Genomic DNA, 16,059 nt, shown 5'->3' on the forward strand with positions numbered 1-16,059 from the left:
GTTCAATTTTACAAGCCTTATGAGAGACAATGCTTTACTACAGAATGCTTCCATCTTGATATCAGTTGAAAGCAGGAATTTGTCTCTCAAAGTGATGACAACTGTAAGAAAATCTAGGTTTGGAATAGGTGACTTAACATGAACTTTAACTGCTTTCACTTAAAATTCTGTCTTTGGTTTGAATGTCTCAGTTACTGGTGTGCAAGGTGTCTCAAATGTTTTCCGATCTCATTTTGTCTAATGAGGTTATAGTCAGGCCCTGAGGCCAAAGAAATCGGTCTGAGAAAGTATTTTTGAAACTAATTTACTAATTGTTAGCTAACACTTGATTGCCTGCTCCCCAAATAGAAGACAGATGTCCTGGGTCCACAGACTTGGCCATATTTCAAGGGAAAAAGAATTTCCTAGTTGACTCCCAAATCATTTTTTTCTCTTAGGGGTATTTGCAAAGTATTGCAATATGTATGTTATTGCATCTGTAAAGATATTGCTGGCTTGAATAGAGTATCTCATGTCAAGTATAAAGAGAATCTGAAATTTAACCTTTCGTGCATGCCTAATCAAAGTAGTGGTAAAAATTGTTCATGTTTCAAAAAATTTATTTTGGGGGACCATTCTTTATATGAGGTTTTGTAAGTTGCATTAATTTTGTGTTAGGAATTTTAGATTTTTTAATTAGATCTGCTTTTCGTGTTTCCCCTCGATTGTACAGTCTTCTCATATTAGCTTTGTCCAGTTTGGTGTCCTCTTAATCACTGAGCTGTCGTCATCTTTTGAAACGGCCGATGTTTTTTGCTCCCCCAAAATAAGAAGAGTTGCGAGCAATATCAGGACAGGAAGTGATACAGTCAAGAACCTTGCTTTCTTCCTCCTTTTGCAATAGTCAGCTCCTGTAAAGGGCTGCTGTTTCTTTAGGAATATTTCCCATAGGAACATCAGGCTCCTCCTCTTACAGTACATGAGCTGCTGGAAGCAGAGCCAGACTTTTTGGGAAAGATCTCAGCTTTGAGGGTTTCTGGTCAGAAAGTTTGCATGTGCAGCTTATAAGTTGCTTGCAAATGTTTCTGTTTCTGGATTTTTTTCCTCTCACATTTTTTTTCTGTTCACAAAGATGATTTGGTAGGGCGGCAGAGATGAGTAATAAGAAGTCGTAATACCTGTTTTGTTGCAGTGGTTGTTTAACGGTGCAAACATCTATCTCTAGGAGAAATTCCAGATGCTGCTTTTATTCATGCCGCTAGGAAAAAGCGTCAAATGGCTCGTGAACTTGGAGACTTTACCCCCGTTGACAGTGAACCAGGTAAAGGCCGCCTTGTTCGAGAAGATGAAAATGATGCCAGTGATGATGAAGATGATGACGAGAAGAGGAGAATAGTTTTTACAGTGAAGGAAAAATCCCAAAGGCAAAAGATTGCTGAGGAAATAGGTAAAACCTTTTTAGAAGGACAGCTGATAAACGTTCGCACTGTTTTCACTGCAAGTGCTCCCATTCAACATTTTTAAATAACATGTTTTTCAAACAGGCGTGAATCTGGAGTTGTATTCCATTTCGAAGGAAAAGTACTGCATAATGGAGTCTGTGTAAAATTTTGACCACAAACTATGTTCCTGTGCTTAGAAGCACACAACTCTACTGAATCTGGTAGAGACTTACACTAAGGTTCAATTAGTGTTGTTCTTGTACTTTGTTTTTTAGGAAGTATAGAGTTGTGAAAAGGAAAAACATTAGTTCTTTGATTTCGCATTCTTCTTGCTGATAAGCAGGTAAAATAACCTCTTGGAAAAGGAGAATTAGTAAGATATATAGGATTTTAACATTACAGGGTTTTACCAGCAATTAATTGCAAATTTACCCATTGGATTTTTTAAGTGGAACCTCTGTGATAATAATTCACAAGCTAGCGTCCTTAATTCCTTATGAAGAGGAAAGGAGGATGCACTGAGATGTTCCCACTGAAGCATGGTCTCTCAGGTTTTTGAACTCATGGCCCTTACTTTGAATACATTATCTTCTCCTTTTTGTTACCGATCTGTTTTACTTGTGTTAAGGTATTGAGGGAAGTGATGATGAAGCACTGGTGGCAGGGGAGCAAGATGAAGAACTCAGTAGATGGGAGCAAGAACAGATACGGAAAGGAATCAACATACCTCAGGCATGTATTTAGTTGTGAACTCTTTTTGGTTTGTTTCTGCATATATTGGCTAAATCCATTACAAACTTGAGTAGTTTACAGAAGGCTGTTTCATCTGAGAAATTTAGTGTGCAACTTCTGATATTCTTTAAAGAGAAATGAGAGGTCAGATTTTAAGTATCCAGTGGTATCAGTTTCATTAGTCTCTGTTCTGGGTAAATACTGATTATGGTGCTGTTAACCGGCATTTATTTGCAACTTAAAACAGAGCTAGGATAATGACACTTTGAAGAGACCTCTCTTCTTCTTTATCATTAGGTTTGTATAGTCTATGTGCAGTGTGTGTTTCTTTGTTGTTTCTGTATCTTCTAGTGCAGTGTAGAGTTGGAATTTGTAGCAGGTTGTACCATATGTTACCTGTGCATTCATAATGAAGTTGCTGCTGGGCTGAAGAGAGTAGTTGGTTTTTTAAACACATTTCAGCAAAATCACAACCAAACACACTGACTCTAAGAACCTATGTCATTCTGTTAAATAGTCTTAGCAAAATTTAATATAGTCCCAAACACTTGGTTATTGTAGGAGTTACAGGCTGGTTAAAATTGTCACGTAATAACTTGTTATAAGTATAAATATTTATAATTATAATGATACTAAGAATTTGTCCATTTAAGAAGGTGCTTCTGAGGGAATTTGTTTCTTCCACCTTAGGTGTTGCAAGTTCTACACTTAAACCCACTTGATAAGTACATTTTGTAAATGTACCTGCTTACATTTTTCACTTTATAACATTTGAGATGTGAAAGAAAAGAAGTTTTTCCTTTCTTGAAAGTCTAATATAGTACAATTGCATTTCCTCTTCCATTAGGTTCAACCAAGTCAGCCTGCTGAAGTGAATAATCTGTACTACCAGAACACTTACCAGACACTGTCTTATGGTTCATCATATGGCATTCCATACACTTACGCTGCATATGGATCATCGGAAACCAAGTCTCAAAAAACAGATAATACAGTTCCTTTCAAAACTCCCAGTAATGAGATGACTCCTGTTACTATTGATTTGGTAAAGAAACAGCTTAAAGACAGGTAGGACAGACCCTCTTTTTAGACTTAAAGACCTGTCCCCTAGCTTTCTGTTCCTCAGGCGTCTTTTAGTCTCGGTGAGCAAACAGAGTTTCATCGCTGGAGAAGTACTGACTGGCACATCCATTTAAAAAAAAAAAATAAAAAGGCAAACAAAAAAAGCTCAAAGTGAAGATGACATTGACACTTTGTTCGAAAATCTCCTTGGATTGCTTCTCTGGAAGTGAAGCTTTAAATATGAGGCCATTGATCTTGTTGAAGACAGGTCTGAGTTGCATCTTCTGGACACTGCACAGTCTTATAGTCAAGAATTGAAAGGCCAGCGAGGTGTTTAGCTTGTCAAGTTGCATTCTTTTAAACTGTGAATCAGATTTTTCCCCTTCAGGAGATAAAGAATTTAAATTTTAGTGTATACAGGGTTTTTTTGGTTTAAACACTATAATCTGCTTGTCAGGTACACAAAAGGTCCTACTGAATGAACAACCCAATTGCAGTGAGAAATCATTTGTAATGAATAACTTGCACTTTACATGTCCTCAGTATTGGTTTGTATGCTCCTTGTAGTGTTACAGCCTTTGACAGTGAATCAAGTTAGTAGAGGAGTAAGACTGCTTTGTATAAGCTATAGTTCTCACCATCACCATCCCCCTGCCAAAACCTTTCCTTCCAGTTTTCTTTCAGGGCCAGCCTTGCACTATTATAAGTGCTATCAACTCCTGTAAAAATTGTGGGAGTGGGCAGTGCAATGCACTCAGCATAGTCTAGCAATTAATTTAAACCTTTAGCCTTGCTATTTATGTAGAGAGGGGAAGAAAGTGACAAATGAAAGTTAGAGAATATGTCTTTGCAGTATTTCCCATATATAGACTTGGTACTTGCACTGTCTGTTTAATATCTCAACGGTCTGAAATATACAGACTTTTGGATGTAAATTTGCTATTTATCCGTTGCCCTTCAGGTTGGACTCTATGAAAGAATTGCACAAAGCTAATCGGCAGCAATATGAGAAACATCAGCAAAGCCGAGAGGATTCTACCAAGGCAATTGAAAGATTAGAAGGGTCTTCTGGGGGTATTGGTGAACAGTATAAGTTTTTGCAAGAAATGCGAGGGTATGTCCAAGACTTGCTTGAGTGTTTCAGTGAAAAGGTAAGGATGCAAAAACATTCATCTTTTTAAAAAAAAAAAAAAAAAAAAAAAAAAGGACTTTTAGTACATGCCAAACACCACAGCTCCACAGCTCCCTCTGTTTTCGAAAAAAGTCCCCTGAGAACATATTCTTCTAAAGGTTTGGTTATTCGAGGGTTGAAGAGATAACTTTTCATCATGCTAAGTTGGTTATCAGAAACCTCTCTTTCACAGTGTAAGAGATCACTGACTTTAGATTGCCTAGAAACACTTTTAGATTATATGTCTTTAGGATTTTGGTAGATATTCCGGCATTTCAACTTTACTCAAATGCTGCTTTTTACTTGTGTTGGCTATCAGGTTAACAAAAATAAGGGCTGAATTACAACATTGCTGGTTTCTGGAATGCTTTATGAACACCGTAACAAAGACTTGTATTTTGTGTGTTACTGAACTTCCTCCTGCCAGGCAGTTTCACATACTCGGTATTGCTCTAGTGTCTGAAGAAGAAAAGTTTTAAAACTAGTGTAGCTGTCTGAACACACCCAAAGTTACAAATATACTTTTTTCGTGTAGTGTGATACTTTTGTATATGTCTAACTTGAAAACTTAGCCTTTCTTTCCTATGTTATTCATTATGCTTTAATTACTTTACTTTGTTGTAAATATAACAGGAGCTCTGGAATATATATATATATTTATATATATATATGTAAAATACACAGAGGAGCTGTAAAATTCAGTTAGCAGGATATAGGCTATTTCTTAATTGTCTTCTGACTTGAATACAATAGGAGAGTATCTTCTTAATAAGTTAGCTATCAGAATTACTTGAGTAGTTGAAGCTACTGCTTACCTAGCTTGTTAGGTATGGGAGAGGAATACAAAAGCATTCTGGCTGCTAATCGGTTAGACATTAATTGTCCAGCGCTAGTGGTATTGGGAGAGTCCCATCTTCAGTCCAGTAAGCTGAAGAATATCTATGTCATGAACAAACTCAGGAAATGTGGACCAGTTAATTCACCCAGCTATTGATCAGTTACAATAGATACTGTTCACTGAAGAAACAGTATTCCTGAGTCTGTACTGACATTAGCTGTTGAGGTGTAGTAAAGGTACTTTCCTTTGCAGCTGTCAGTGCTGGTTGCCCAGATGCCTAAACTCCTACTTAAGGATAACTTTTTATATTCTTTCTCTGAAATAAATTTGTATTTCAGAAGACAAGTTAAATACCTGATTCTCTATTCAGCATTTGCTTTCTAAAGACCTCCTATTAAATTTATTTTGCGATTACTGTAAGCCATATCTGGAGGTCCTGTCTGATAGTCCATGCTGTCTTGTTCAAATATTTTCTTTAAACAAATTGTTTTAGAATGCATAATTCTGAGTATAAACCAAGCCTTTTAGTCTCCCAGATTTTCTATAAACCAGGAAAACTTACTGTTAAGTGAGTAACCATTCCAGTTCAGTTTATAGGAAGGTTATTGACCTATCTAACTATACTAGTAAATAATCAATTCCAGCCATTATACAGCAAATTAGCTGCTGATAATTTAACAGACAGGCTTGTTAAAGTTGCATTCTTACAATATACCTTTGCTTTCCTGGTAGTTGGTCTTTTGAGAATTCTACACCTGGATACCTTCCTCTCCCTTCCCACCCTCCCCATACCCCATCTGCCATGCCAGCCCATTGAACTTTTAAGATGTGTTTTTTATCATCTCATGCTTCTTAGGGACATTCACAGAGTTTCGCTGTTTTCAGTTGGAGGCTGCTGCAGCACCTGTATGTACAGTGACTTGCAAAATTAGGAAGTGATGTTGTCAGTTTAAGAGGAGCATTTAATTTATTATGATGTCCTATATATTCCTCAGTTCTTTGGCCAGATAATCTGTTTTGGAATTCAATGCTTTCAGCATGACAAAAGTACTATCAAATTAAAAAACCGTAGCCCACAGGACACCACAACGTTTTCTAAAAAGGAGGTGGGGGGAGGGGACAAAATAAAGTAGTAAAATCAGTATCAGTTTTTATTTAAATGAAATAATGAAATGCAGCAGGACAGTAAATTCTTCTTATCTTTTGAGTGTCAAGATAAATTACCTTCAGCTTTTTTGTAGAACCTGTGGCCCCGACTACTTTGTTTAAACTGTGTGTGTGTTCATAATATATAATGTACATAGTTGTTATGATTATAGTATACTTAAGCATATAAAATGTGTATCTATATGTGTAATAGCAATATTTTGTGTGTATGTATGTGTGTATATATATACACATATATATATGAACACATATCCTAAATATGTATGAAGCTAGGTCCCTCCCTATCCTTCCAAATATGATGCTTTGATTCTTTATTTTATTAGGACTAGTCATGGTTATTAGCCAAATTCACATTGGTACTGATCTGAATGAGAAAGTGGTTTGCTGAAGAAGCACTAATGGGTTCACAATATACTTGTCCACTCCAAAAGAGTCCATTCCTGTAGAGTTTTCTTGTGTGTCTATTGACTTAGTTTTGGAGAACAAAAAACATCATCATAAGTTAACTTTTTTCCCCCCACCATCTTATTTCTGCACCCATTCACCATGCTCAACCCTTTGTGACCCCCAACCAAGCAAAACCATTTTGTTTGTATTCTGTTTTGAAGAGATTCTGGATGTTAGAAACACTTTGCTCATTGATAAGGTGCGGTGGAGAGTATAATGAGGCAGCTATTATGCAAATTTTAGAAACAAGCAATAGAAATGTCAAATCCTCTAGGATTTTTTTTCCCCCCCCATAAATGATAAAACCAGTGAAGCAGAAGATGCTTGCATGACTTCCTTCACAAGTAATTACTGTCAAAATTATGCTTTCTGAGAAGGCTAGAAAATGGTAATGGTGTCTTTACATTTTGAATGTAGGAATATGCAAAGGATACAGAAAGCATATCTTTGACAGCACAGTTAGATGAACTGTTATTTTACCTGCAAAAGCAAATTACCAAAACGCACTGTGTGTCAGAGAGAGGGACCGTAGGTTAAAATGATCCTTGTCATGTAAATGTTCAGAAAGCTTTCCGCTTTTCCCCTTACACTGTTTACAGTGAAAGTGAAGAAAAAAAACCCCGAAACACTGAATTTAAGGTATTGACTAAACAAAACACAGTGAATGAGGGCTGTAACTTTCTAGTAGTTAGTGAAATTGTCAGTCACTCATCAACCATGCTATTGATTATAGAAGAATAATGGCTTCTAAGTCTCTTGGATTTGAATGGGAAATATTTTGAGTGGATTCATATATCTGAATACATAGCTGGGTTTTTTTAATCCTGAGGCAATTACAGAAAGAACCTCTAGGGATGCTTTGAAAAATTTTCATTTAACTTTTCATTTTAGAATTCCCTTTACACACTTAAGAGAAAAAGCTATATTTTCTATGGTGGACTGCAGGAAAACTAGTATTTTTTAAATTATTATTTCTCTTCTCAAAGTTGTCTTAAATTCCAGATATGCACTTCCAACACTGGGATATACCCTCCTCCTATTTCTCTCTGCTCTGCTTTCTCCAAAAGAAAGTTGTACGTATCTTGAGTTGGTGCAGAGTTGCTTTCATTTTAATCCCTGTAGCCCAGTTTATACCACAAAGAGCTAATACTTCTTTCCGCTTAATATCTCCTCTGATGTGTGTCATTTTCAGATAGCTGAAATGGCCCTGTAGCTATAATCTCATAATCCTATATTTTACTGGAGGAGGTTCTTTAATAGCTGCTGAGTCATGTTCTAAATTACATCAGGAAACAATTTCTGATTTTATCTTTTGTTTTGAAAAAAACTTAATCCTGGATGGTAGGCAGCAGTGAAATATTTGAGCTAAAAGGCTGGAAGACTGTGGACTAAGCATAAGTCTCGGAGGTAAGGAGGACATAGCTTAAGTGTTCATACCAAAAGGACTTGCCTTTCCAAATTAAGAGATCGAGAAGACTTCTGGTTTGCATTTGAATATTTATAATAATCTAATTTTAACTTGTCCCAGGAAATGAATTTTTGCAAAAGTGAGCAGTGAATCTGCTATTTAATGTCAGGAAATTCCTAGTTGTTATCATCTATTTTTGTTACAATTCCTACTGAAATTTAGTCCACTTAAAAAAAAAAAAAAAAAAAAAAAAGTGGCAGGTCTGAGCCGATTTAAGTCTGTATCATTCAAAGGTTATACTTAATGCATAACTCAAAAATTGTACAATCTTAGTGATTGGCTAGGGTGACATTTTACTGATTTGAAGTATCTGTTGGCGTAACATGCATATGCAGTGTTTTATTGCATTTCAGTAATAATATTTCAGCATATGCTAATAAGAGTTACGGCAAAACGATACCTGCTGGCTTCAGGAAGTTAAAGTCATGCTTTGTTTTTTCACTGTATAAACTCAGGTTATTTTCTCATTAAAGTGTAGAATACAACTACATTCTTGTTTAAAGAGAGAGTGGAAACAATGAGGTCTGAGAATTGTAAGCACTGTAACACAATGTGTAATGCACTTGGTAGAGAAAACGAGTACTTGAAATAACATTTCACACTCTAATATGGTTGTCTTGCTGTGTAGGCACATTCAATCAACAGAAGTTACTTTCAGAATGTTATTGCTGCGGTTGAAAGCTGTCAACGTTGTTAAATGCATGCATTTTCTTCATGTTGAAATATTTACTGGTCCAAATGATACAGATGAGTAAAAGGAAACAGTTTGTGCTGCTATAAGTACAATGACAGCATTATGCTTCGGAATAGTATGGTACCCCAGAAACCAAGCACCTGAAGAATTTGATATTACGTAGTGTGTTGTATTTTTACAGGTGCCTCTGATTAATGAACTTGAATCCGCAATGCACCAGCTGTACAAACAGCGAGCTTCCCGCCTTGTCCAAAGACGACAAGATGATATTAAAGATGAATCTTCGGAGTTTTCAAGCCATTCAAGTCAGTCCATCTTGAAGGTTTTTATTATTCATTAAACAACCTTGTTTACTTAGTATGGCTTAATTTAAATGTAAATGTTTAAAGTATGACTGTCTTAAAGTTTATCCTTACTCTTGAGATAGGTAGAAGCAAGTTTAGATAAAAGTTCTCTAATCTGTTTTGTTTTAAACTCAAAGCCACTCTAACTCTGACTTCATCTCTCCTTTCTATTGCTCTTAACTATATTTTCTCTTTCCTAGCACTGAAAATGTATGCGTGGTGGCAGTGGTAGTAGTGGTAGCATGTGACTCCTGATTTTTCTCTTATGTCAGGACTTTTTTTTTTTTTAACCTCCTTGAATATATAAATTCCCTGTAATGCTTACAGTTAACTCTGTACAAAGCCATGAAGCACTGGGCTAGAGTTGACTTCTGTCTAATGCTCTATTTTATAGGCAGCGTAAATATTTCGTTTCAGACACTTAACTGGTAAAGCTAAAGAACCGGAAGAGATTGGTGCTGTTGTTAAAAATCAGGCTAATACAAAGTGACCCTATATGAAATGCAGCTTAAAATTAGCCAGTTAAAATACCTGCTTACTTTGTGGATGGGGGATTCTTACTGAGGAGTTTTCTTGTGGTGTTTACTCTTCAATACGTAAAACTCTATAAAAGTATAGATGTTAACTTGGGTGGTATACATGTTCCTTGGAGGAGATCTTATTCAGCATGTTAAACGACAGGTAAAATATCATATTAATAGTAATCGTCTTCTGCTTTGGAGAGCTTCCCATTTTTAAAAATGGCTTTCTTGTCCATCCTATTGCTGACCTAAAATCCTATAATAAAAGCCATCTCCTATTCTGTCACAGTGTGTCCAGAGATGAAATTTTGTTAATACCATTCGATGAAACTTACTGAGGGTGATAAAGTGTTAGGGCATCGGAGTTGGTCACCCTTTTATGGAGAGGTTAGCGTACATATTCCCTTTACGACTTTTATTTGGAGCCCTACTTAGCAGCAACCGAAAACATCAGTGTGTTATCAACATTATTCCCATACTAAATCCAAAATATAACACTATACCAGCTACTAGGAAGAAAATTAACTATCCTAGCCAAAACCAGGACAGATGGGAATAGCTGTCATTGTCAGGGCTGGGTTTTAAAGAGAGATCTTATTTAGTATCTGGAAGTCTTGAGAATGAATTTCACTGTGTCTAGAAATAGTCCAGTTCTGTCTCTCAAATTATCACAGAAACTAGGAATTGATGCCAGCCTTTGATTTGATGTGTGTTGCAGTCATAGATGATCTGCTTTTCTTCATACAGTGTCAGAACACGAAAGGCCTAGAAGTGAATTTAAGTTTGTCTGCCAACTTTTGCTATACTTCTGTGTAAAGACAAGTAGCTCAGCTTCGATAACATTTTAAAAAATTGGACAAATGATGGCTTCATCTGTATGTTAAGGCTCTTCTGGTGTAGATTTTGGATAGATCAGCATTAATATTCTTAATGATAGATTTGTAAATAGATTTAATTAGAACAAGTAAATTTACTCTTGAAATTTGGGTAGGCTTTTGTTTAAATTTTGATGTTTATATTTTAGTGGGTGGACTTGACCACTGGCTAACATTCAGTCCAATTTTAAAAATTTACCTGAAAAGGATGAACTGGAAGCACTCTTGGGTCCGCCTGCTGGTTGCTGATCAGCTTCACTGTTTAGCTGTGGTGTTTTCTATAACCAGAAACATCTATAATGAATTGCAGCTTAAAAAGAGGAGGGAGGATGGTTTATCTTCATGTAGGTTTTGATGTGTTTTAAACTTTAGGCAATCTGAAGTATATGAGCTGAGAAAACACTATGACTAGAACTCTGAAATATCATATATTCCCGCTCCAGTCACTTTTCTCTGTCTTTCTTTTTGTTCATTTTCTTTTCAAAAGGTACACAGGGAACGTGTTTGTTTAAGGAGCACTTTTTGTCTTGGAACATTCAATTTAAGCAATTTCTGTTAAAACTGTTGACTTCTATATAGTTGGGCACTGTTGTGAGAGGGACAAGAGTGAAGTATGGTGAAAACTATTTGACATTTAAGTGGAGATTTTTCCAAACTCCACTACTTCCTCTTTTAACCTCTACACTTGTGAATTCGGGCTTCTGGGTGCATCTTTTTGAAAACTTCAACTTTCTACTTCAAATTACACTTAGTTTAAAGTAGGTAAAAGGCTCTTATGAAACTGCCTACAACACATTTATATAATCGTAGATAAGCATTTTAATTTTCGTCAATGTAATTTTACAGATAAAGCACTGATGGCACCAAATCTTGAATCTTTTGGACGAGACAGAGTGATCTATCAAGAACAAGTAAAGCGTCGGACTGCAGAAAGAGAGGCTAGAAGGTAGAGTACTGAGATTTCTTGTCCATTAGGAGTCTTTGCCTGCCTGTATGTTAGTGTCCTGTGTAACATACTAACAGAAGTAGCAATGTTTGCTCCTTTCCTGCAAAGGGAAGAAAACACTTAAGCTGGTATGCTGGGCAGGGGTAGCCTTATATATCCCAACTTATCATACAGGTGTACAAAACAAGGGATCATTACATGATACTGATGTAAAATCTCTAAAAGAGAGCATAGTAGAGTCATTCTGTATCTGTATAGTCTCTGCTGGTTTCTCTTCCTTCCGTTGTTTGAGGCAGCAGTGTAGTGGAACGTTTGAGGTGGTGACATAGTGAAAGTTTTTTCCAACCTGGATTTCCTTGCATTGAAAGTTATGACAAGCTTAGGCAGGTCTGTTCATTGCGGGGGGAGGGGAGGGGCGACACACACGCACACTCAAAAGAAAGTAATAGCTGGTTTATACTGCTGATCCTTTTCAGAGCTCGTCGTAGACAAGCAAGAGAGCAAACTGGGAAGATGGCAGATCACCTTGAAGGCCTTTCCAGCGATGATGAGGAAACTTCAACGGATATTACAAACTTCAACATGGAGCGAGGTTAGAAAAGCTACTGAAGCTTTATGTAATAAAATACAGAAAATTGGCAGAAAAAAAGAAAATTATCCAAATGCAGCCCTATCTATATGTTTCACCATATTTTGGAGAAAGTTTAGGAACTGTTCCTTGGTGGATCATCAGTGTGACCGAAACTGTCCCTTTCACCAACCTGTTGTGCAGCTTGCAGCTAACTAAATACCCAATCCTCAGTGAGATTCGTTTTATTTAATTCAAACATTCTTTTGCTGGCTAGCAATAAGCTTTTGTACTTTCAGTGGATACTAAGTCTTCCTCCTAATTTGTAACGTGGTTTATCATTCTCCAAATTGTTAGTAGTAACAATCCTCAGCCCTGTCTCTACCTGCTGTGTGTACTAGTTATGTTAGTTGTGTACAGGTTACTACTGTTTGTTTTACATGTGAAATTCTGAAAACCTCAGTGAGTGCTTTAGAAACTTCTTTTTTTTTTTTTTTTTTTTTTGCTTGATAGGAAGTATTTTCTGGAGTTTTGTATAAGCATCTAGAAATGCAATGACAAAGGTTTTGTAGACTCTTGTTACAGCCTGGCAAACTTTGCAGATGACAGAAAGCAATGTTGAGTGCAAACATTGCAGAAAGATCTTGTGGTACTGACCTGATTTGAAATTCATCTGCAGTTTTATGATGGTTTGGTCAAAGTAACCATTATTATGCATAACCCTAATTATGCAATAAATGGGGTTGTAAGTTAAGCTAATGCCTCTAACTGGGAGAAATGCAAGAAGCCTGACATTTGGGGAAGTATGGTTAGTTTGATGGAATGATCATCTTTTATAGTAGCAGTTAAAAGGCAGACAATTCCAGTGATTACTGTGAAACCAGTAGCGAAGAAAGTAGAACATCACTGTAGTTATCCTGTTACCTTTTCATTTTGAACCTGAGTACAATTATTCTCTCTGATGAAGCAGAATTTAATCATATTAGAAGAAATGTGGAGAAGGGGAGCAGCAAGGATCACATGTATAGAATTGCTTATGTTGTATGTGAGGAGGGATTAAACAGTTTTGGACTCTTCAGCTAGGAGAACGATGTTGACTTTTCACAGTATCAGAGCTAGTGGGCATGAAATGAAGTGATACGGTAGGTTTAAAGTAAACAAGTCACTTCCCACAGAGAGTGTAATAAAAATGCCAAAGTCATTGCTGTAGGTGGTTGTGGAGACCCAAAGTATGAATAGATTAAAAAGGCAATTAGATGAACTGTCCAGCAGTTGGGTCTTTCAGAAGTGCAGTTTCCACACCTTTAGTCACTGGCTGATTTACCAAAATTGTGGATGCAGAGAGCGCTCTGATAAACAAAGCAACTGTTCAGGCTTTTTAGGTACTATAATTAACTTTGCTAAGTTAAATGATCTAGATTAAAAATTCAGTGTGGCTCAATTGCTCTTTGTAATTTGGCACTTTTATGTGTACAAAAGCCTTCTGTAGGAGTTTCATCAGTTTCTGAGTAAGCTTAACATTTCTAAAGCTTCTTTTTTTTTATCATTCATAGCTCTCATGGTAGTCCAGAATCAGCAGTGAGCTATATGGAACAGAGGAATGCACTTTGGACCTGCTGACTTTATTTGTAGCATCTCTTCTTGATCCTATTGTAAAAAGTGTGTTTACGTGACATAATTTCATGTCCCTCAGCCCTGTCTCTACCTGCTGTGTGTACTAGTTATGTTAGTTGTGTACAGGTTACTACTGTAAATGAATATTTAAAACTGTGGCTGCAGCAAAAATGAGTGATTAAAATGAAACTAACCCTGGGAAGTAGAAAAGATGAAGGGAAAATAATATATAGAGAAAAAGTTTTGGACTGTGTAGAATACTGATACTGTAAATATTAAAAAAATGTAAGGAAGGTGCTAAGGGATTGTAATGGTTACCCAGTGCTAACAGCCATGTTATGTTCAGCATGGTGTCTGCCAGGACCTGCTCTGTCTGACGTGCTGATTCAGTTGGCTTATCTGAGATGTCCTCCAGTACTTGCACTTAGATGAGCAAAGTTGTAGAATAATTTGGGTTGGAAGGGACCTGGAGATCAGCTGTTCTAAACTCCCATGTAGAGGAAGGCCAGCTGTGAAGTTAGATCCACACTGAATAGAGCCCAATATATCACCAGTCCAGTGTCTGGTAACTGAAAATCATTGTATTAAATGTTTAAAGCAAGACCTGTGATAAAACAGTATATCAGAGACTACTCATTTTTTTTATTGCTTTGTATATTTGAGGCAGAAGTAACAGAACTTTTAAAGGTGATGGTTTTTTGGTTTTGTTTATAGGAGTTAGCTTATGCCAGTGAGCATCAAAGTCCATCTTGAAAGAGGTATTACAGGGAATAGGTGATTAACTTATTACTCTCTTTCTCCCCCACCAGATCGTATATTGAAAGAATCCAGCAAAGTTTTCGAAGATGTTTTGGAAAGCTTTTACTCAATTGATTGTATTAAGTCACAGTTTGAAGCTTGGCGCTCAAAGTACTTTGCTTCTTATAAGGATGCTTATATTGGCCTCTGTTTACCAAAGCTGTTTAACCCTTTAATCAGACTTCAGCTGCTGATCTGGACTCCTTTGGAGGTAAGGTCCTCTGCAAGCAACTTCTATGTAAGCTTCTATATAGCGGCTCTTTCACACCTCTGCAGAGCAAAGTAAATTGCACCTTTGATGTGTGCTTCTCATAAATGCATGTCCTAGGCATGAAGTTTAAAATGGGCACTTCTTTTGGGGTGAAGCTTTTCTGGGGAGTTTCTGGACTGTTGTCCTCTGTGTTCCCAGCAGGCCAGAGTTCAATTCAACACATGACAGTACCTTCTCAGTGAGAGGTGTAGACCAAAAAGCCAAACAGCTTCTTAAATAATACATTTGAGTTTTAAAATACTTAAGAGAAAATTGTGATTCTAGAGATGTTGTTTCTTCAGAAGTGGAACTAAGAAGCCTGTTTTTATGTTGACTTGCAACCTGTGTCTCTACACTATGTATCTTTCTTTCTGTCGCCTATATCTTCATATCCTGTAGAACTCTGGCTGGCAATTTCTAAGTCTTCCTCGTAGTACTTATTGCCCAGTTATTAGGTAGGGAACATGGGAAAAGCAGGACAGCATTGTTGCAGCCCAGTATCCCTGGCACATGTTCATTGTCCAGCCTGCATGTGTGTGCTGACAGGAATAGCCATCAGGACAAACAGCTCAGGTAGCTTTTGACTCCCACTCTGTTCTTCCTACCAGTGAAAGCTCTTATAAGGTATTTCTGCTGCAGTCAGGTGCTTATTTTCACACTACTGGTAGGAACTTACTTTTTTCTGCCATATTGGCTTTTACTGGGGAATGGGAGTGGGTCAAGGCACGGAGTGAGTGCGATTGCATAAGCTTGGTTTGATTTTGGGTTTGTGGGGTTTTTTAGGAGACTAGGCTAATAAGGCAGATTTGTCTTCTTCCCTTTCAAAACTTAGCTCATCTACAGCACTGTCTGCAGATGTGTCAGCCTATCTCACAAATGACTGAATCTCTACTTTTTTTAGAGGTGGTTTTTTTTCTTAACTACTAAGAGAATATTTGTAGAAGGGGATCTTCTGTTGCCTCTGCTCTGATTGCAGAGGAAGGGAGGCACAAGTCTTCTTCAGAAAGCATTCACAGTATTTAATTTGAATAACAAGGGAAAAATCTATGAAAGGTGTCCTCATTAAATTTTAAACTGTTTTTGTACATTCTCCCTTACCCCATTCTATTTCTATGCGAGTTCTCAGGCTGGCAAAACAAAGCT

At 37.0% G+C, this 16,059-nt stretch overlaps 1 protein-coding gene across 1 annotated transcript in view; it reads left to right on the forward strand.

Moving 5' to 3' along the window:
* PAXBP1 (PAX3 and PAX7 binding protein 1) overlaps positions 1-16,059 on the forward strand; it is a 29,452-nt gene that overhangs the window by 4,370 nt on the left and 9,023 nt on the right. Inside the window, exons 4-11 of the mRNA XM_069785227.1 lie at positions 1,205-1,426; positions 2,050-2,153; positions 3,001-3,221; positions 4,177-4,366; positions 9,182-9,305; positions 11,587-11,686; positions 12,163-12,278; positions 14,678-14,877. Of these exons, the coding sequence (XP_069641328.1) occupies positions 1,205-1,426; positions 2,050-2,153; positions 3,001-3,221; positions 4,177-4,366; positions 9,182-9,305; positions 11,587-11,686; positions 12,163-12,278; positions 14,678-14,877 (1,277 nt within the window). The remainder of the gene's footprint in view (positions 1-1,204; positions 1,427-2,049; positions 2,154-3,000; positions 3,222-4,176; positions 4,367-9,181; positions 9,306-11,586; positions 11,687-12,162; positions 12,279-14,677; positions 14,878-16,059) is intronic.

The sequence above is a fragment of the Haliaeetus albicilla genome, chromosome 6 (assembly GCF_947461875.1).
Source record: "Haliaeetus albicilla chromosome 6, bHalAlb1.1, whole genome shotgun sequence".
NCBI lineage: Eukaryota > Metazoa > Chordata > Aves > Accipitriformes > Accipitridae > Haliaeetus > Haliaeetus albicilla.